The following is a 21729-nucleotide window of genomic DNA, read 5'->3' on the forward strand; positions in this document are numbered from 1 at the left end:
TTGCACTACGTTCGGGAGCTGTGTGTGGTGCATGATCACGTGGTGCGTGCTAACTAATCAAATGAACGTTTAAAGCAGCAGACAGGCATTTGTTGAATCTTCTGAACTTGAACACCGCTTTTCGTCTAGTTGGTTGAACGTCATTTCCTTGCACCAGCCTCACACTGGGTAACACCTGCACTTCACCTAGTGACAAAAAGTGCAGCGAACTAGACGAGACTATTATTCCTCATGACACATTCGGAACGTCTGTATTCCACAGCGTCTCTCTCCAGACTGTGATGCGATCACATGACTGTCCTGAAGGTTGCCAGGTGCCACTCTCTGAAGCAGGGTTCCCATAGCACATCCGCTTAAATTACAGTGGTGCCAGTCTGAGAATTTTTTGAATCTACCTTGAATTTTAGCTTCTATAATCTCATTTTTACCATAAACTAGGTTCTCTGATTGTTTATATGGTCACATGTAGACCGAACAAAGATAACAAGTTGGGCAATCATTCTCACTTCCTCGTTTTGTCATTGTTATTGTTGAATTGTATTGCAGGTCATTGTTGTCTGAACAGAAGAGCAGCCCACCCTTCAGACAGACTGATAATGGTGTTATTGTTATCATTAGATTTACGTCGAGTCATATCTCCTATAAATAGAAGAAGCTGCAGAAGTCCTTGTGTATGATAACAGACAATGGGTAAGTTGGATTTTCCATTTGTACCATTGTGACAATTCTAGATATCTTTTCATATACCTATATAAGAACTAAACTATTAGACGCTTGGCGTCTATGTGTACTTGAACTGCTGTCTCGCCAACTAGATTCCGGAAGGTATGTTAGGAATTGATAATTCTGTTGTCTTTGGAAAGTTACTTTATAAAAGTAATTTAATTGCATTTGTTCTAAAAACTAATTCAGTTACAGTTAATCCTTTTAAATGTAACTCAGTTATAGTTTGCGTTACTTTAAAAATTAACTTGAAGTTAATTCTTACAGCTACTTAATTCTAGATTTGTAACTCGAGCTTGTATTGCATACATATACTGCAAACTGACTGTCCTTTTTATCACTAATAAACAGGGGGTTAACTAGAAGAACTCGAATTCAAAACGCATAAATTAATTGAATCGATAGTATTGAATTCAGTGTTAGCTATAACGATAAGTGACTTTTGCTAATTTTATTGTTACTAAACCAAGAAACGTTGTACGACTCCATACAACGCGAAAGGATAAAGTTTTGGACGAAACAGCCACATCATATCAACCCAACCATCAGCAACATCGGTCAACGGGATCCTAGAAGGCGGATTTATAAAATGCCGTGAGTAGATTAACTTAAAAATAACAATGCACAAAGCAGCAAGTCGCATAAAACAATACATTCTCCAACCGGCTTAATGGAACACAAGTCAAGCAACGTTTTCGCTGAACAGTATTCGGATGGGTGGCCGTGGCAATATCAGGTTCAATGTACAACACTAAATTGAATACTTAGGACAAGGGCAGAAGAAATACAAAAGCAAATACAAGGTTCGTCCCAAAAGTAATGAGACTATCTTTGGCGAGCCAGTCAGAAGGGTCCGGTAATTGCTCTGTTGGGTGGGGCGGTTGGTGGGGGATGTCAGGTACACAATCTGATGCAAATGGGTTTTCTCTGAGCCGTTCCAGCGTTTGGATCGCCAGCAAAGTGAGAAGCTGTTTTAGTGTCACGTCACGGTCGAAAATGTAGCGCAGCGGTACACTATAAATTTTTGCGTCAAACTTGGTAAATTCTCTACAGACGCGCTACAAGCCTGTGGGTACGAGACCTTGTCGAAAGCACAAGTGTGCAGGTTGCACAAGGTGTTCAAAGAAGGATGACACGATGCGGAGGACGAACAACGCTTAGGGCGCCCATCAATGTCCAGAACTGCCGATCATGGACTCAAGTGAAGTCTGTTTTGGACTCTGACCGACGATTGAGTTTGGTTTGAGTCGGAGTTTTAAGTCCACTTGGTGCACAGTAAGGCTAATCAGGACTGGACCTACAGTTTAAAGTGGAATCCGAACCACTATGTGCTTCCACCGGGTATCGAACCCGGGACCCCTTGATTACAAGGCGACGGCGCTACCACTGCGCCATCGGGAGGGCCTGACCGACGTTTGATTATGAGGTTAGTCGCAGATAAGGTGACTGCATGTGCTCGATCGCTTGAGAAAAAGAATCGCGTGCGTCTGCCCCGAGATCACAAACATCTGGTTTCTCTGTCACGACAACGCGCCATCTCACTCATCGCTGCACGTGAAAGAATTTCTGGTCAAGAAAAGTATGGCAACGTTTCCGCACCCACCATACATCCAGTACCTGGCCCTGGTCGATTTCTTTTTGTTCCCGAGGCTCAAATTTGGCCAGAAACGACACCATTTTGCTACTATTGAAAAGATCCAAGCAGCCATGACGAGTGCTCTGAAAGGAGTCTCAGGTCAAGGCTTCCTGTGCTGCTACAAAGAGTGGCAGCAACACTGGAACCGCTGTATTAATGCTCAAGGATCCTACTTGGAAGAATATTAAGTGTATTTGAACCTAGTTTCAATAAAAGGTTTACAAAATTAGTCTCATTACTTTTAGGACAGATCTTGTATAGGTAGTAGAATTGAAATGATCAGGTCTAGCTACTTAGCATAATTCTAGTTAATATTAAATGCCCTATTAGCACGACAGTAGTGCGAAAGGTGAATATATCAAAACGTAGTTAATATACGGCCTCTCTGAACATATGAAATGACTATCTATTGTCCTTCTTCCAGGTGAAACTACAAAATACAGCCATGGATCTATTTGGATCATACAGATATGTGCTTCTGCTGTGCCTATTAGTGGGAACACAGCATCACGCATCGGCGATACCTCCACCAAAACAACCCGATCATCTTCCAGCAAGACTTCCAGGCATCTGGAAAACTCCGTACTCCAAAGTTCCAAATCTTCCAGTTCCAGGAACCAAGACTTCTCCAGGCTCTTTGCTTCCAAAGGATGGAGACAATGTACGACTTTCTGGATATGTTATACCAGACGTGTACAACATAACGCTGATACCGGACATGACCGAATTCTCAATAATCGGATACGAGAGCATTGTTGTGAACGTAACCCAGGAAACCAACAATATCACTCTTCATATCTTGTCGATTACAGTGAACGAAGAATCTGTGCAAGTAATAGACTTGGCGACTGGAGAAGAGTTATCGGTTGTCGATCAGCAGTACTCGGCTCCCCTGGAGTTCTACTCCATTGTACTTCAGGACAATCTGGTCGCCGGGCAGCAATACGAGGTCAGGATTAACTTTACGGGCAGCCTGTTACAAGCTGACCGCATGGGCTTCTATAGGGATACCTACGTGATCGATGGAGAAACAAGGTAAGATCGGAATTGGATTTACTTGTGTTCATGCAGTACCATGATTTGGGTACCGAGAATCGTCAATGATAAGCAAATAAGTTAGCTATAATGTGTAGTGAAGTTGACAAAAGCAGTAAATAACCTTTTTACTACTAATTTTAGGTAGCTGACATGTATCAACAGATATTTCATATATTTGTAATTAATAGGTGAGGGACTGGCTAACTTGACTCAATATTTTGGGGGGAAAATAATAATCCTGCCATACAGTAGAACTGGGCCATCAAAACTATTGCCTGCAAGCTACAAGCGGTCCATCATGATCCTTCATATGGTCTGCATTACTCCGAGCATTTATAAAACTAAATCAGCATGCTATACATTATCTGTATTGTAAATTTCTTTGTGAGTGATATGTAATATACCTTGAGGTTGAAGCGAAGTTCTTTTTGAATATATATTTTTAAAGTTTTAACATGGAGCTTAAAAGGCAGGGCTGCGTCCTATTTGTTTTACCTATTCTAACACTGCGTTTCGAAAGAACATCCTTTCCCTCCGCTCCTGTTGAACAAATTTCGTTGCTCATTTTACCTATGGTAGGGATTGAACCCAAGACAGAGACGTGCTTTATTACTACTCTACCGAAGAAGTGAAAAACTAAATACTAGGATCATTTCAAAAATATTAGATTGACCTTCTAAGACATTAATTCAACAAAGTGATTTGTATTTTACCTCATTCTTGAGGCCCAAATGGTTTTCGAACCAGGAAACCTCTATTGTTCATGTGTCTGGGTACCTGGGTCGCCTTACTAGAGACATACTTAATGGTACCGACTCATCTTCCACTGAATGAATTCTTTATGTAACAAATTAAAGTGTGGTGGGTCCATGTCAAGATTGTATGGTGGATGTAGAAACATTTCCTATCCACGGTTTTCCAGAATGCTTTGATTTGATTTGATTTAGTTTATTTTCCTTCGCGTGTTGTGCCTCTTGGCTAATTTGCGAAGATGGGATGAGTGATGAAATGATGAAATTGATGAATGGACATTCACAAACAGCCAAGCCCGACCGGGATTCGAACCCGGGACCCTTGGCGTCGCAGCGCGATGTGCTAACCACTCGGCCACAGGGTAGGGCTCCAGAATGCCTCTTATTGTGTTGTTCCAGTTGTAATGTAGATAGATAGATTGATTGATTGATTTGGTGTTTTAAGTCCACTTTATGCACTGGACGTACAGTTTAAAGTGGAATCCGAACCAGTATGTGCCTCCACCGGGTATCGAACACTCGGGATCCCTTGATTACAAGGTGACGACGCTACCACTACGCCATCGGGGAGGCCAGGTTGTAATGTGGAATCAGAGAGATCTGACCTGAATCATTTGCTTTCATTCCAAGCCATGATTTTTCAGAAAAGAGACAAGTAAGACTTGAAATGAGCACAAAACGGTCTACACAGACTGAAACGTAGCACACAGTTGATGCAACAATCAGAGCGACTGCAACATGGTACGAGCTGCGCATGCGAGTGTGCACAACTTCTGAAATGACCCTCGTACAATTCGCTCCTTGTTGATTCAATGTCTGATATTGGTCAAAATCTTCCGAAGTTTGTATCCATAATATAATATCCACCAAGATCCGTGGCAAGTCAATACGCACTGGGTAAGAATGGGAATTCAAATATGGTCCTACAAGTTAGGGTTTAACCTTATCATAGTAACAGTTTAAAAATATTTTTAATACAACATACACGATGGTGATGATAATGATATTGAATATTCTAGTATGTCAAGGTTGTGAAATACCTGTAGATTGTTCATGATTGTCTCCTTAGGTCGTTGGGTGTGACACAATTCGAATCAACAGGTGCTAGGAGGGCTTTCCCCTGTTTCGACGAGCCAGGATACAAGGCGAGGTTCAACATAGCCCTCGGGAGACCTGAGGACTACTCAGCAGTGTCCAACATGCCACGCGTTGGGGAGTCGACACCAATGTAAGTATGGATACGGTCCTTGCTTTCGTGTTTGGCCTATATCTTGCAGGGAGATGGGTTATAGAGTTTTAATATATATATTCCTGGGGATGTTTCTTGGTGAAAATGCGGTATAAGGGGTGACATTCTGGAATGGCAGTTAATATCTGTTCCAAATAGTGCACCATGAAAACTGGCTTTTTACCCCAGACCGAACACTACGTGGAATTTGTGTTCTGTTAGTGATACCTCCTCCATTCGTTTCATCAAACCACCACTCATCTTCGTCGTCACGATTAGGCAAAAGTGGAAAAAGCGACGTAAAATAACACAAAGTTTGCTATAACTCCACTTTATACACAGGTTAATTGAGGCTGGGACTACAGTTTGTTACACGCCCACACAAATATAAAATTCAATGTTTAATATGTTATAAAAATAAATACTTGTGTAATTGTATGACGTCATAATTTTACTCAAATTTGTAGTCTGCTTTAATGGTTACTGACTAACCATAAGATGTTTTAGTTTTGGTTGCTAGATGATATGATTGATTGATTTTGATATCTGATGTAAGTTAATTTAAAATCAAAGATTGAGTTAGTGTATTCAAGCAATATTTTCAATACAATTTTAACTCGGGCAAGATTTTTTTTGTGAATGCAGTCATAAGAAATTAAGTTCAGCTTCAGCAGAAGTTTTATTGAATCTTGACTGGGCAAGTTTAAGATATTGTATATTTAAAAAAAAAAATTAAGATTCCCCAAGACTAAGTTGGCCTCATTGTAGGAACGTCTTGTGTTATCCGAAAATGAGTAATAGTAAGTATATCAAGTGAGTTTAAATCTGGAACGTGACACATTTTAGGTGGGGTTTGAACCACTATGCAATGTGCCTCCACCAGGAAATCAACCCTGGACCCTTTGATTGCAGTACGTTATCGACGACGCCCTATAACACAATTCGCACACTGAGTTTAAAAAGACGGGTGAGCAGATTGTCACAAAGAAAAGAAATGTTCCTTCCGGTTGTTCTTATACTGTATGAACAAGACTAATTACTTGTCGTTAGTTCCAATTTTAGCACTTTTCGTTTTCTCCTGCTCTATCATTAAGAATAATAGGGAAAAAAAACTTTTGGGCCATTCCAGCCTTATGTCTGAGACATTTTATACACAAAATTTAAGGTTATTTACATGAAATTGGATTAAAATAATCACAATGAACTGATTTCATAGATAACACATAACTTATACAGCATCCCATCATTTCACTAAGTAATAGAGACCATTTTCGGCATGTACTTTGTCCTCTTGCTTTCACCATATCATGAGGCTTCCTCAGGAGACAGAACTAGAAGATTTAAGACATGCCAAGGTAAGTTAAGGTTAAAAAAGGTTAAAAAGATAAAAATACCATAAAATGATAAAAGACAGTGCAGTGCCCTGTCACTCCTTCCTACTCTATGTCTGGCTGGCAACCAACTGTCCTATCCAATATGGCTGCCTGGCTGACAGGAAGTAAAGATAGCTGCACTTCCTGTTGGTTATTTGTTGATTGTGATGTAATTGTCTGGATTCCACACAGAAAAGTGCACGTACTTCCTGTCAGCCAGGGTGCCATATTGGATAGGATAGTCGGTTGCCAGCGAGACATGGAGTAGAAAGGAGTGACACGGCAATGCACTGTCTTTTATCTTTTTAACCTTTTTTTAACCTCAACTTACCTTCCCATGTCTTAAATCTTGACTATTCTTGTCCTATCTCCTGAGGAAGCCACATGATGTGGTGAAAGCTAGAGATCAAAGTAAGTACATGCCAAAACTGGTCTTTATTACTTAGTGAATTCATAGAATTATGAAATACTTTGTGATGTCTAACAAATGGAAAAACTTGAGCATGATGGCATAAGTTGAATGCCTGAAAAGCATCAACAAAAGTGCGTTACGTGTGGTGATTTAAAAATGTAGCAAATTTTGACTTCATTTGTCTGTGAAGCATACAGGCTGCAGATGCTAGTAACTTTTATTGGTGAAATGTGCAAATTATATGTATTCTCAAACATCTAAACCTTAATGCAATTAAAAACAATAATTATTTTCACATTAATTTAATATGTTATTTGCATGACACACACACACACAAACATAATATATATATATACTTACATAATATTCCAGCCACATACAGCCTACATACTGTGAGAAAAAGTCTTTTACAAACACATTACCAACATAACTTACTTAATATCAATTGACAGTAGAGGATTTTAAAACTACTCCAGATTTGCTAAGTGGTATCGTACCTGCAGTCTTCATCACAAATGAATACATCAGCACTACTGAATATACAGTCACGTGGTCCCAATATGTGTAGCTATATATTAATTCTTGAGCATTTCCATTATAGATCTGAAATCCCTGGCTACCTCCTGGATCGCTTTGAGGAGACGCCGCCAATGTCTTCGTACCTGATAGCCTTCCTGGTGTCAGATTTCGCCACAGCCACCGACGGAGATAGCTTCACCGTCTACGCACGCAGCGATAGGATTGGCGAAACGGGATACGCCGTGGACATCGGGCCACGAATCCTGCAGTACTATGGGGAATACCTGGGCATCCCCTTCGCCCTCCCCAAAATGGATTCTGTCGCTGTGCCCAGCAAAGGAGGGGCTATGGAAAACTGGGGACTAATCACTTATGGGTAATTATATAAATGCTTTGTTGTTATTGGTTTCGACCCTGCAGGGTGTTTCGCTCGATCTCGGCCCACGATTTTCGCTTATAAAAATCAAACTATTGACCATAATGTAGTACGGACTTACCTTGCTGTATGAGAATCATGGTGAGACGTCACAACGAGTTTCCCGCCGAATGCTGTCTTGCAGTTCCATGATAGTTCGTGACTTCTTGTGATGATAAGCCTTTCCTTTCAGCAGGCTCCATTGGAAGAAATCCGGTGAGGTAAGGTCAGGCGATCTGGTCCTTTGGAAATGACACGATCTTCAAAGAAGGACACAGTTTCTTGCATGCTGACATTGGAAGTGCGGCAAGTGGCGCCATCCTGCTGAAAATAGCCATTACGGAGTTCCACGTCATCCAACTGGCCAAGAACTCAGACTGAAAGCACACGTCCGTACGATTGGCATTTAACGGCAAGCCCGCGCAAGGACTGAACTGTGGCGCCATCTTCAATGATGTCACCATGCTTCTCAAGCACCAAGGTATGTCCATAGGAAATTTCATTACATTATACATTATGACCAATAGTTTGATTTTATAAGCGGAAAGCAGGGGCCGAGTACAAATAAATCGATAGTAATACAGCCTATGAGAGATTAAATAGTGATACACTGGATTGAGCAATTTCTTTTCTTCACAGGCAAAGTTACCTAGTCCAAAATGACGAAGAGAACACAATAGACGACAAACTAGGAGCGGCTTCAGTCATAGCACACGAACAGGCTCACCAATGGTTTGGAGATTTGGTTACCACTCATTGGTGGAGCGACATTTGGCTTAACGAGGGATTTGCCAACTTCTTTGAGCACATCGGTGTCAATGGTGTAAGTACATCCTTTAATTTAACATTTGCTAAACGTTAAAGTTTTAATAGATATTAGATATTATCCGGAGTCAGGTGAACATAAGTTTATTTTCAATTGTCTTCAATCTGTCAATAGATATTCATCAGAGATATGTCCTGACAGACAGAATATGTTTAATCAGAAATATGGGCAAAATTAGGATATCATAGATGTTTTGGAACCTTTAAATAGATTTTCTTGCGAACAATATGGTTACACATAGATGGATTTTGAAAACATCGACGTTTGATCATTCATTGACAAAATAGGATGGGTTAAATTTGAAGATCCAACTTAGTTTCCAATGGTCAGATTTTGGACGTCAGCCTTCGTTTTTCAAATCTCTTCAAATAGATTCTTTACATTTTTGCGCTTATACCTTGGTCAAATGATGTTTAACCCTTAATTACTATGAACGTTAATAATCACAAAATAACTATGGAGAGATCAGACAGCTGTTTTGATCTTGAACTGTGAACTAGCTGCTTTGCTATTTTCAATTTCTGACGCGTTTCACGTAACTTTGTCACGTTTCCCGGGTTAAACTCGGTTGTTATACTACTTACTGTTAATCCATTTCGGAGAACACACAGGGGCGCCGACTTGTCAAAATTATTGGGGGGGGCCTCTGATCACTGAAATAAATTAATGAATGACTCACTCCCTCCCTTTTTTAAGTTTTGGCCTCAGTCTTCGGAATCTCATAAAAGCCCATGAATTCCTTAAAAATATCAAAATTTTTATTCACAGTTCGAATGCAGAATATTAACTGTCCACGGATGGATATGTTACAAGTTTCGTCAATAGCAAAATATTCCAGACTTTTAATATCTGCTACCACGGAGCACGGAGCGCAAAACAGATCTCCCTAATAACTAACTAACTAACTCTCTAGCCTTCTTAAACCCGAAGGTTCATGGCTGCAGCAACACAGGTCTTCCATCTTTCCCTATCTTGAGCAAGATCTATATACTCTTTTCCATCCCTACCGATTTCCCTTAGGTCCATCTTAACGTTGTCCCTCCATCTTCGTCTTGGCCTTCCTACAGGTCTCTTACCATCAGGTTTCCCAACAAGAATCCTGTAAACTCCTCTTTCCTCTCCCATTCGTGCCACATGGCCTGCCCACCTAAGTCTTCTTGATTTAATTATTCTAATAATATCTGGACATGAATACAAATTATGTAACCTTCTCCACTCACCTGTCTCCTCATCCCTTTTAGGTACAAAGATTTTCCTAAGGATCTTATTTTCAAATACTCTCAATTTATGTTCCTCTTTCAATTTAAGGGACCAAGTTTCACATCCATATAATACTACAGGCAAAATTACGGTTTTGTATATTTTAACTTTTAGTTTCTTAGATATTAAACGAGAAGACAAAAGTTTATGAAGAGAGAAGTAACAGATCTCCCTAATATATGAACGATCTCGTTCTGAAGGTCATGTGAGAGCCATTTGTAGCCCGAATGTCCCATCCACTCTCCTAGTTCATGCACATCGTCTTTTGAAACTTTTAGTAAAAATTTTAACAATAATCATAATTACAGTAATAAGTCATGTGTTTTGCTGTCTCTGTTCATAGGCCCCCCCCCCAAAGTTGATGGTTTAGCGGTCTCAGCTCCCCACAGTTGATGGTCTAGATTCTAGAACATTTCAAATGTGTATTTAAAGTTAAGTTCATGTGGCACAATTCAGAGTAAACTTCACAAGAGAAGCAAAATAATACATTAGATCCTCTTAAGCAAAATTATTTGGAGGGGCTCTGCCCCCACATCGTTAACATTGGGGGGACTCGAGCCCCCCCCCCCCCAAGCCACATGGAGTCGGCGCCTATGAGAACACAAGACGTATCAGCCTACTATGAGGCATCTTCAGACGTGGGAACAACTTACGGGTAATTTTATGTAAAATATGTTAAATCTCACACAGTTAAAATACCTTAAAACTTCAGTTTATCGTCATAACACACACTTGCACTCGAAAATAAACTTCTTTTTAGAATTAAAACTGCAGTAAGCTTGAAAATATTACTCGAGTACACAAATTAAAACATTCAGTTTAAAATTTACTTACATCAGCCATCAGAATAAAAAAAACACATCGCCTAGCAACCAACACTCAAATGTCTTAAGGTTAGGCCATAACCATTGTGACAGACTACAAATTTGAGTCAAACAAATTATGGCATCATAGAATAATACAAGTGTTTCTTTTTATAATAACACATTAAACATTGAATTATTTAAATTATGTGGGTGCGTAACAACTTGACATGACTACAGAAGAATGTTGTAAAGCAGTTTTTAATTATTATTATTTAGTTTAAGAAACTTAACGTAATTTATGAAAGTAGGAAGAAAATCAGTCAAAAAATTGCAACAACGGTTTCCTTATTTTTTTGAAAATTTCAAATTCTTTAAATTTCTAGATTTTTGTGTTGCCAGAAGAGTGGGTGAGTTATGAGCCATTTGAAACACAAGAAGTAACAAAAGCACACACAACAACTATGGTCTGTCAGACCTCTAGCTGAAAATAGAATTCAATAAGATTTGGAAAGACAAACAAAGGCAAGACCTAGTGACCTTGACAGCATTTTAACACCACCCCAAATGAAACGTATGGAGAAGGGATCACCTGTAGTTAGAGATTTGCCAGAAATAAAGTAAAAGATAAATTATTGCTGTCTGAGAGACGGTTCATAGTAGTTACGTGTTCAGTCGGTAAGAGTAAATTGTTTACCATCATTATTCATTCTACAAATTCAAATTAACACACATTTTTATAACATTAGGTTGAACCAGACTTTAAGTACGACCAAGAGATCCTGATAGAGCAGGTTCAGAGAGTTCTACCATTAGATTCAACTGAAAACACGAGGCCGATATCTATGAATGTCAGCTATCCAGACGAAATAGAAAACATGTTTGACACTATAACATACTCCAAAGGTTAGTAGCTTCTTTCAGATTTATGGTATTGCAGCTATTCGTGTGCTTATCCACAGATTTATGAGTGATAATCTTATCTATCGTGCCTTGGTCCATGCAATGTAGAATTACTAATTTACAAATCGTTCAATGTACTTGAAACATCCAAACATTTTGTAAATATTGTAAATCCAGGAGTGCAATCGTGAAATATCAGGATGATCCATAAATATGTAAACATCCTTTTTAAATCAAATATGGGTAGGGCAAAACACAATCTAGGGAAGGGGAAACTTGTTAGGATACAAAACGAACATGGCGGCCATCTTGAAGTCCTCCATTTTCAGGTTAACTTTCTATTTAAATGGAAAGATGGTCCTGTGACCTCAATATAGACTCGACAAAGTGCTGTGGTTAATTTCAACTACCTTCAATCTGCATGAATCCAAAATTTACATGTTGTTTCATTGAAGATGATTTTACCCTGCGAAAAACTAGTAGAGATCGTATTGTTCTGATGCTGTCTGTCATTGATTGAGTTTGTGTTTTAAGTCTGTCATTGATTGAGTTTGTGTTTTAAGTCCACATTATGCACAGTAAGGCTAATCGGGACTGGACCTACAGTTTAAAGTGGGATCCGAACCACTATGTGCCTCCACCGGGTATCGAACCCGGGACCCCTTGATTACAAGGCGACGACGCTACCACTGTGCTATCGGGGAGGGCTGATGCTGTCATCTTATGGAAAAAAATATTTCAACGAACGTCAACATTGTTGATTAAGAAATTTCTTAAAATGGGTACGGTTAACATTATCATTTAACAAGGACACGTAACGGAAAATATTGTGAGTTCAAGCAGAACAAGGGATAACGCCATATTGAAAACAATCATGCCAACAAGTTTCTTATTAAATTCTAGCCTATTTTGATGACGCTAGCGTTTCCCTATCATTGTTTGGTTTGTACAAGGGTTGGATAAAAAGTAATGGCAACACTGGTATAATTGGTACTTGACTGTATTGGCAGAGGAGCACGTGTTACATTCCTTCAAAGTAATCGCCCCTCATCTCTAAGACCTTCTGTCACACGTATGGAAGGCGTCGTACACCGTCAGACGTCCATCTCTGTCGATGTCCCGCAGTGACCGCCCTATAGCACGTATGATGGCTTCGCGCGTGTCGTAGTGCTTCCCGCCCAGTGGTTCCTTCATTTTGACAAAACGGTCGTAATCACACGGTCTCATACCGGTGAATACGGCGGATGTTCCAGTACCTCCCACTACCAGTTATGCAGGAGCGCCGTCACATTGTTCGCAGTGTGACACCTTTCATTGTCAAGCAGGATGATGGGACACCGTGCCGTCGCTTCCTTCTTAATGCGAGACGAAGGTGGTGTTGCAAGAAGGTGCAGAAGTAGGCAGCGTTGACCGTCTGCCTGAGAGACGTTGTTCTTCTTGCCTAAACATATTGTTAGGGCGCTTGCACTCTCGTCCTCTGCTTCAGAGCACTGCTGTTTTTGACTGAATAACATACAATCGCTCCCACTCACTATACTTCCTCGTCTGACATTTCTTTATCAGCCACGAAACGCTTGTGGCGCTGTGACTCACCCCTTTCACGGGACAGCAGTGTTGCCATTACTTTTTATCCAACCCTTGTAAGTCTGTTTCCATACTTCTGAATTACGAGAAACATATCAGCAGAATGGTTAAGTTGAAATTAAGCATACCACCGTGTTTGGCGAGAAATTCTTGCTCTGTCCGAAAGATCCAAAAAGAAGTCTTGAAGTATGGTCTTGTAGGAAGTGATGTCATCTGGTGCAGTTCGAAAGCGCCAAGTTAAAGAGCAATCCAGTCCATAGCGCACAGCACGCGAGATTGTACTCTTCTTTACTAGACTTCTGCACTCGTCCAATCATTTGAAATCGTGGAAGTTGAAAGTCAACCAGATGTTTGTTGTAGTTGTTCTAATGTGTGGAAATGTAAGTATAAGAACTTTTTTAAAATGCTGTGTGATTTATATAGTGAAAATCAAGTGTTTAAAACGCAGGAAAAGCAATGTGTTCTTGGTTTTATCTATCGATCCTGTGGGGCACTGTAGTCGAAGTGTAATTCGAAAGATTTCCGCTTCCAGTCCAAGACTTCGAGATTGAATTGGTAGACTGTTCTCCAAGGAGATTCGCTTCAAATACGGTCTTGCATGGCCTCTATCCCATTTTGATGTCACATGACCATCTTTCCATGGAGATGATTTCAAGATGACGGTCTTCAAGACTGACCCTATATTATATAGAGGGTTTTTTGGTTCGTATCTCCCTATCCCTATTGGTTTTTAAAAGAGTGCAAGAGAGAAAGATATGTAAGTTGATAAACACAAACTCTACCTAAGAGGGACATATTGAAAATTTTCCACTTCTTTGAATCACCTTCCTCTCCAATGAATATAGAGTTATTTTTTATCCTTCCACAACGGTGTCATTCTTCCTTAACTGTATGAGAATCAATAATAAGACATGTAAAGCATTAATTTAATCAGTTATAACCAGCGGCGGCGCCAGGATTAATCATCTAGGGGGGCTGAGGGGGTGCGGAATGAAATTTAGGGTGTGCTATGTTAAAAATAAGGAAAACATGAAATATGAATGGATGTTTTCGTCCCTAAATCAAATATCAATCAACTTTTAGTAGGCATCTATGATAATATGCTAAAGAAACTCAAAAATACTACCGACTTGCTTCATTTTTGCCTGATTTTAGCACAACAAAGACGTTTAGTAATTTGAAAAGAACAGCTTGTTCAGGGGATGTCAATGACATATGGACGACTGGAGGATTTCTTTCCATGGAGAGGCAAACAAGGCAAAGCATTTTTCTACGGAGAGTGGTAGAGGTATATTTTGCCCCCTAATAGTGTTGCTCACTCTCTCTAAAAAACTTCAATTTTAAGTTACCATGTTCCTGCAACGCTCTTAAAATAAATAACCTAAATGACGGTGACTGAAATGTACAATTTTCGATTGACACTTTATGCACAGTAAGGCTAATCGGGACGACCTACAGTTTAAAGTGGGATCCGAACCACTATGTGCCTCCATCGGGTATCGAACACGGGATACCTTAATTACAAGGCACAATCAATTAAGGTCCAAAATTCAGTTATTAATCAAATGTCAAATACGTTGTATAAGTGTCAACAACTGCTGAGTGTTCAGTTTGTATGCGTTTGGTAAAAGAAAGAAATCGATTCGATGGAACCTAAAGTTCTGCAATTTGAAAAAGAAAATAACACAAGATATGAAATCATGTAGTCAGTCACTTTCTTGTAATCGTCAATTCACTTTTTCTGGAATGTGTCACTTTTCTGAAAATGGTTCCTTGCCTTGTTACCCCTCTCTTTGAACGCATTCGTTTTACATAATACATAGCCTACTTTCCGTTTGCCCAGATGCTGTGGTGTCAGGACAAAACGCTAAGTGCACAGAAACTTTTTAGTTAAAATCGCTTGGCTCGCAGCACTGTCCCCAACGACGAAATATGATATTTCTTCGCGAATTTTTGGCCTCTTCGCAACAGCCTTTGGAAAAGTCTGAAATGGTACGTGTAGTAGAACAAATAGAACGAATTAACGAGGAAACTATCGTCACGATACAACTCTCGTCAAGTAATTTCCCGAGAACGACCTGATGATAACTTGAAAGCAAATGAAATTTTTGTTCCAATGAGACTTGAAGAAAAGAGGAAGAACATAAGGCGGACAACAAAACCGTGTATCAACAGTGTACAGTAAATCAAGCAAGAACTAACAGTGAGATATATAAATTTATCAAAAACACAAACAGACTACTTGAAACACAAGAAGAAACAATTCCTAACAACAATTCTGAAGAAATAAAGACAAGGGCCGCTGATCTTTGTAGACTGCAGACAGTATAGGAAAATGCATGCGGAGTGTCTTTGAGAGTAGGATCAATGCTTGCCTATTGTAAATAATAACAGCAGTCTCACTTCAGTACCTACCATTCGACCCTCAATACGACAACGAAATGGAATAATATAACAATGACCGACATATTATGTAAGAGGTAATGTGTTTGACAGAATTTAAGTGCTGAAGGGGGTGCGGAAGAAAATTAAGGGATGCGCAGGCACCACTTCGCGCCCCCTGGCGCGGCCCATGGTTATAACTGAAGCATTAAAAAATAATTTAACACAGGAAATATCGTTTGAACTTGGTAATGATTGCGTTTGAAAACTTAAATTGAACACCTGATTATTTTTCTGAAATTAGGAGCCTCCATAATCAGAATGCTGCAACACATACTGACACCGGAAAGTTTCCAAAAAGGACTCAATCGCTACCTAAGTGCCAGGTAAGTTTCTTTCTGATTTTCTTGCTAGTAAGACCTACGTTTTATAGCTTTGTATGTGATCTACAGCGGGAGTGATGTTAGTCTGTTAAAAGCATTTAATTTTATTGACAATTTTGTTGTGAACTTTGTTTTATTGTATTTTATCTAACATGTGGTGCAAAAGAAGATAAGATATTGTTAATATAGCATACTCACGTTCCTTTACTTAGAAATAATAGTTATTCTTTCCTACACGCGACATATTATGAAAAATGTCCGTGGACGTCGCGAAATTGACGTTGTTCATTGACTAGAAAATAGCAAAATCTATACATTTGGGATAGTCGATAAATAAATACATTTCAATTAATTAGAATTGCAACATAATAACTGAGGGAGAAAATTCATTGCAAGAACCAGATCATAACTTCTACCACTTAATAATAGTAAATAAGTGTCAATAGTTTGTTTCTCAATTTTTTTAAAAAAAATACAGGTCGGAAAACAAAGTTCGTGAGAAAAGTGTCCTCCTAACCTTTGATCAAGATGAAGTAAAGTTATTAATAATTATGAAAAAGTGGGTATGTATTTCAATGTATCAACGATTTGAAAAATGATAAGAATAATAATGTTGTGCCAGATGTTTCCTCGTGTAGTATATATCTACAATTGTAGTACAAGAGTCTTTAGAATGATATAATAATAATAACAATGATATGGCCCTCCTAATAGCGTATATCAGGGGTTCCCAAACATTTTCGTTTCACGGCACCCTTAGTGCTTCAAGACATTTCCGCGGCGCCCAAGTCAGAATGCAGGCCTACCTAACACTTGCAACGCTCAGTTAGTGATGTTAGGTTGCTTGACTGGAGTTAAAAAATAAACGCACATTTCAAATTCAGAAACATTTTGTGTGTAAAAAGTAATAAATAAGCACATATTTGGAACAATCATATCATTTTACTGAAAATATTGGAACATTTCGCGGTGCCCCAGGACGCCGCGGCGCACACTTTGGGAACCACTGGCGTATAGTCGTTGTAACCAAGGGGACCTGCGTTCCACACCTGATCGAGACACCTTCCTCAGTGGTTCAGATTCCACTTTAAACTGTAAGTCCAATTCCGATTATCCTATTCGCATGTAACCATAACAATCTATGAAGATACATACTACATATTTTACATATATCAATTTCCTTATCAACAGAGCATACCAGCCAGCAACACGACAAGATCTGTACACAGCTCTCGATGCGCAGGCTCACGCTGACGGGACACTAAGCGATGACTTGACCGTGGAGGAAATCTTTGAGACATGGACCCTGCAGAAAGGCTTTCCTCTAATTACAGTCACCAGAGACTACGACACTGGAACAGCAACAGTTCAACAGGTCAGTAGCCTCAATCCATCCCCAAATATACATGGAACGGACTACGACTCGAATATAACCATTCAATCTTCAACTGCAAATATTAGATTATGAGACTCAATTGATCTGATGTTGATTTGCAGTCAAAATTTTGATATGATTTCTTACTTGGTCGGAACAGGTTGTATATTACAAGACTCTAATTGAATAACTAACGATTAAAGGTGACAGGAGCCCAATATATTTTAACATCATATTATAAGCAGGAATGCTTTTATTGTTTTCTAAACTTGTTGTTATTGTACTTAACTTCACCTATATATGGATATGCTGCGACTAACGTTTGAATATTTTTTTTAAAAATGTAGAATATTTATGAACTTTTGTTTCTGTAATTGAAATACTGAAGTATGAACTCTTATGGAGGCTAGGCAATATAATTTACATAGTGAAGTTCATAGCATTGGGTGTATGTTTCAGGAATACAAGGATTTGCTAATAGATGCTGCAATTTTGTTTTTACAATGTATTAATACGATTATTCTTGTTCTATATTTCTGAAATTGACGACTGGTTATGCATTATGAAGTATTCACGTTCCACCAGCCTCTCTGGCAATCATAACGCGCTAAAAAGCCAGATATCCCAGGTTCAAACCCTGGGAAAGGCACGGTTGTGATTGTTACATCACCCGTTCATCATTCTCAGCGTTACGGTTAATCCAAGAGATAGAAAAGCGTCATAAGACAAGAAATATAAAGAAACAAAGTATTCACGCTTTGTTCTTATGCAAACCAAGAGGAAAATAAACATTTACTAACAATTTGAGATCTTCTCGTGAATATTTTCGTGAGCCGGTCTTTGCTCTGTTCTACAGACTTTCGATTACGCCAGTTGGATGCTGAGGAAATATTCATACATTTTATTGGATTTATATTGGACTTTCGCTTAGTTATTGTAATTAATTTCACCAGAGACTGACTGAAGATCATGACGCCAAAGACTAAGTATTCATTTCGAACCTTTTCTTTATTCTTCTCCGATACAGTAATAATAATAATTATAATGGGTATCTGAAAATAATATATTTCAGAGAAATTTTTTTCTCTCAAATGATTTTCATGAGTATCATACCTATTGAATATTTTCTAAATTTCCGAAGGTTCTGGATTCAAATCAAGCTATTGAGAGAGTTGTGTTAGGATTAACGTAAAGAGACAGGAAATGATTCAGAATAATAAAAAATACAAAAATAAATCTTTTTTTAAAAAAAATAACTCTCATCTTAAATTGATTGATAGATTTGGTTTATTTTACTTAGCTTTTCTGCTACTTTTGGCTAATCGCAAAGATGATGAGCGATAATATGATGAAATTGATGAAGGGACACTCAAAGAACACCAGTACTCATGCTGGGATTCGAACCCTGGGCCTATGGCGTCGTAGAGCGCTGTGCTAACCCCTTCGCCATGGAAGTCGAATTCTCATCTTAAACTTTAATTGTTTAGGTAGGTACAGTGTTGAGGTGATTATAATACAAATAGTGCTTAATAATTAAGAATAATTAAGCAATTGTTGTGTGACGTTTCCTTGACACCACCTACAATTTTGGGCCCTACAGAAATCCTATCTGGGCTAGAGTCTAACTAACTAACTCAGTCTCTAGCTTCTTAAATCTGAAGCCTTATGGCTTCTATCTGTCCTATCCTAAGCAAGATCAATCCAATCTTTTCCATCCTTACAGATTTCCTTTAGGTCCATCTCAACCTTATCCCTCCATCTTCGTCTTGACCTTCCTACATATTTCTTACCATCAGGTTTCCCAACAAAAATCCTGTAAACCTCTCCCATTCGTGCCATATGGCCTGCCCACCTAAGTCTTCTTTAATTATTCTATTAATATCTGCATATGATTAATATTACACCGACTCTTCGTTCTCAACAGAAAAGGTTCGTGGCCAGCAATCCAGATGGAGATTATGAAGAATTGTGGTTCGTCCCGTTGTCTTACACCACGGAAACTGAACTTGATTTTGAAAATACAGCCCCGAAAGAGTTCTTGAGGGTGGAACCCGAAATTACCATAAATGGCCTACCTGTTGGAGATGCTGCTATCCCATTTGTTATCTTCAACGTCCAAGAAACAGGTATTGTGCATATGTAAGACATAGAAGGGTAATATGGAATGATTGAGTGATAAAACCTGAGCAACTGTTTCATTCAGTGTTCTGTGCAATGTAAGGTTTTCTGTTGGGAAAGGAGAGCCAAGTTGATTTTCTCAACAGAGTAGACTTAGATGGGCAGATCATGTGGCACGAATGGGAGAGGGAAGAAGAGTTTACAGGATTCTTGTTGGGAAACCTGATAAGATACCTGTAGGAAGGACAAGACGAAGATGGAGCGATAACGTTGAGATGGACCTAAATGAAATAGGTAAGGATGGAAAAGATTGGGTTGATCTTGTCCATGGGATAGGGACAGATGGAAGGATTGTGTTGCTGCAGCCATAAACCTTCTAGTTTAAGAAGGCTAGAGAGTGAGATAGTTAGAGATGATTAACATTTCATTACTGCCAAGTACTTCACGATCGCAGGTGTACCTTAGGCATGTTTGTAACAAATCTTTTGGCTGCTTTCTTTCGGTATAGAGAGAACCGAGAAGCAGGCTTGACTGACTCCCTTCTGCAGTGAAGTTAGGTTCGTTTTAGACTAAAGCATTTTCCTTGGCATTACCTTATTATTTCTGCTAAGATCAAGTTCTACCGTGTAAAATGGAGACATTTTATAACACTTTGATGGCACAGCATATTCCATGGAATATTTCACAAGAGAATCTGTCTTAATTGTCTTAGCATCTCGTATAATAGAAGCGAGCTCTACGTCACAAGTTCAGATGCAATGGAGGCCGAATGAGATGTAAACAATGTATCACTTCACATTTTTAAAAAGTAGATAACTACTCAACCAAGAGGAGGAAATGGTTTTAGGACAAATGGCGCTGATATATTTATATACCGCATATCATACACATATGGAAGAATGCATTAGTTGTTTCAATTGTGACCACCGAGAAAAGCACATGGAAATAAATATCTCAATATTTTGATGATATTCATAGTTACTTAAGTGTTACGTGTTACAAATATGTGTAGAGCTTTAGTTTTATTATACGTTACCCGTTTAATTAAATAATTAATTCCTCTTTGAAATTACATCTCTTCCTCTTTAAATTTATTAGTTATTAAATGAAAATCGCGTAAATCTGTACTTTTCGTGCTGTACATATTATCTAACGTTCTCTGCGCCCTTAGCATCGCAATCGCTAACTGGAATGTTTCATGAGATTCTTCAGTGTTAAGTATTCTCTGTTATAAAAATACAAATTTCTATCCTAGATATATTTGGAACATTTCAATAGCAACAGGTGGTCAGCAATTTCTCTTTCACATTCAGACTTCATATTATTAACAATATTGATTTAATGGTCCTCGTTGAGTTCTTGCTGACAGGAAAAAAATAGTAACACAAATCTATCAGAAACGAATGTATCCGAAATTTCCCAAACGCACGAAGCCTCTGTGTATTTGCTTTCATTTGAATCAGTTTCCAAATTCAAGTACTTCCGAGTAATACTAACAAACGAAAATAATATTAAAGAAGAAATTAAAAGCAGACTTAATTCAGGAAATGCGTGTTACTTTTCCCTTCATTAACTTTTATCTTCTCGCATAATACCTAAGAAACTAAACGTTAGAATATACAAAGCAGTAATTTTGCTTGTAGTATTACATGGATGTGAAACTTGGTCCACTACATTAAAAGATGAGCATAAATTAAGGGTATTTGGAAATAAAATCCTTAGGAAAACATTTGGACCTAAAAGGGATGAGGAGACAGGTGAGTGGAGAAGGTTATATAATTTAGAAGTACATAATTTGTATTCATGTCCAGATATTATTAGAATAATTAAATCAAGACGACTTAGGTGGACAGGCAGGATTATTGTTGGGAAACCTAATGGTAAGAGACCTGTAGGAAGGCCAAGACGAAGATGGAGGGATAATGTTAAGATGGACCTAAAGGCAATAGGTAGGGACGGAAAAGATTGGATTGATCTTGCCCAGGAGAGGGACAGATGC

The 21729-nt window shown here is 38.8% G+C and overlaps 1 protein-coding gene across 1 annotated transcript in view; it reads left to right on the plus strand.

Moving 5' to 3' along the window:
- The first annotated feature begins 645 nt into the window (after positions 1–645).
- The window catches only part of LOC145983892 (aminopeptidase N-like), a 36106-nt gene continuing 15022 nt past the window's right edge, over positions 646–21729 (plus strand). The window contains exons 1-9 of the mRNA XM_083117032.1: positions 646–690; positions 2784–3394; positions 5219–5377; positions 7764–8057; positions 8736–8919; positions 11735–11891; positions 16159–16240; positions 17429–17612; positions 19537–19738. Coding sequence (XP_082973158.1) covers positions 2805–3394; positions 5219–5377; positions 7764–8057; positions 8736–8919; positions 11735–11891; positions 16159–16240; positions 17429–17612; positions 19537–19738 — 1852 coding nt within the window. The 5' untranslated portion in view covers positions 646–690; positions 2784–2804. The remainder of the gene's footprint in view (positions 691–2783; positions 3395–5218; positions 5378–7763; positions 8058–8735; positions 8920–11734; positions 11892–16158; positions 16241–17428; positions 17613–19536; positions 19739–21729) is intronic.

The sequence above is a fragment of the Lepisma saccharinum genome, chromosome 1 (genome assembly GCF_977018435.1).
Source record: "Lepisma saccharinum chromosome 1, izLepSacc3.1, whole genome shotgun sequence".
Taxonomy (NCBI): Eukaryota; Metazoa; Arthropoda; class Insecta; order Zygentoma; family Lepismatidae; genus Lepisma; species Lepisma saccharinum.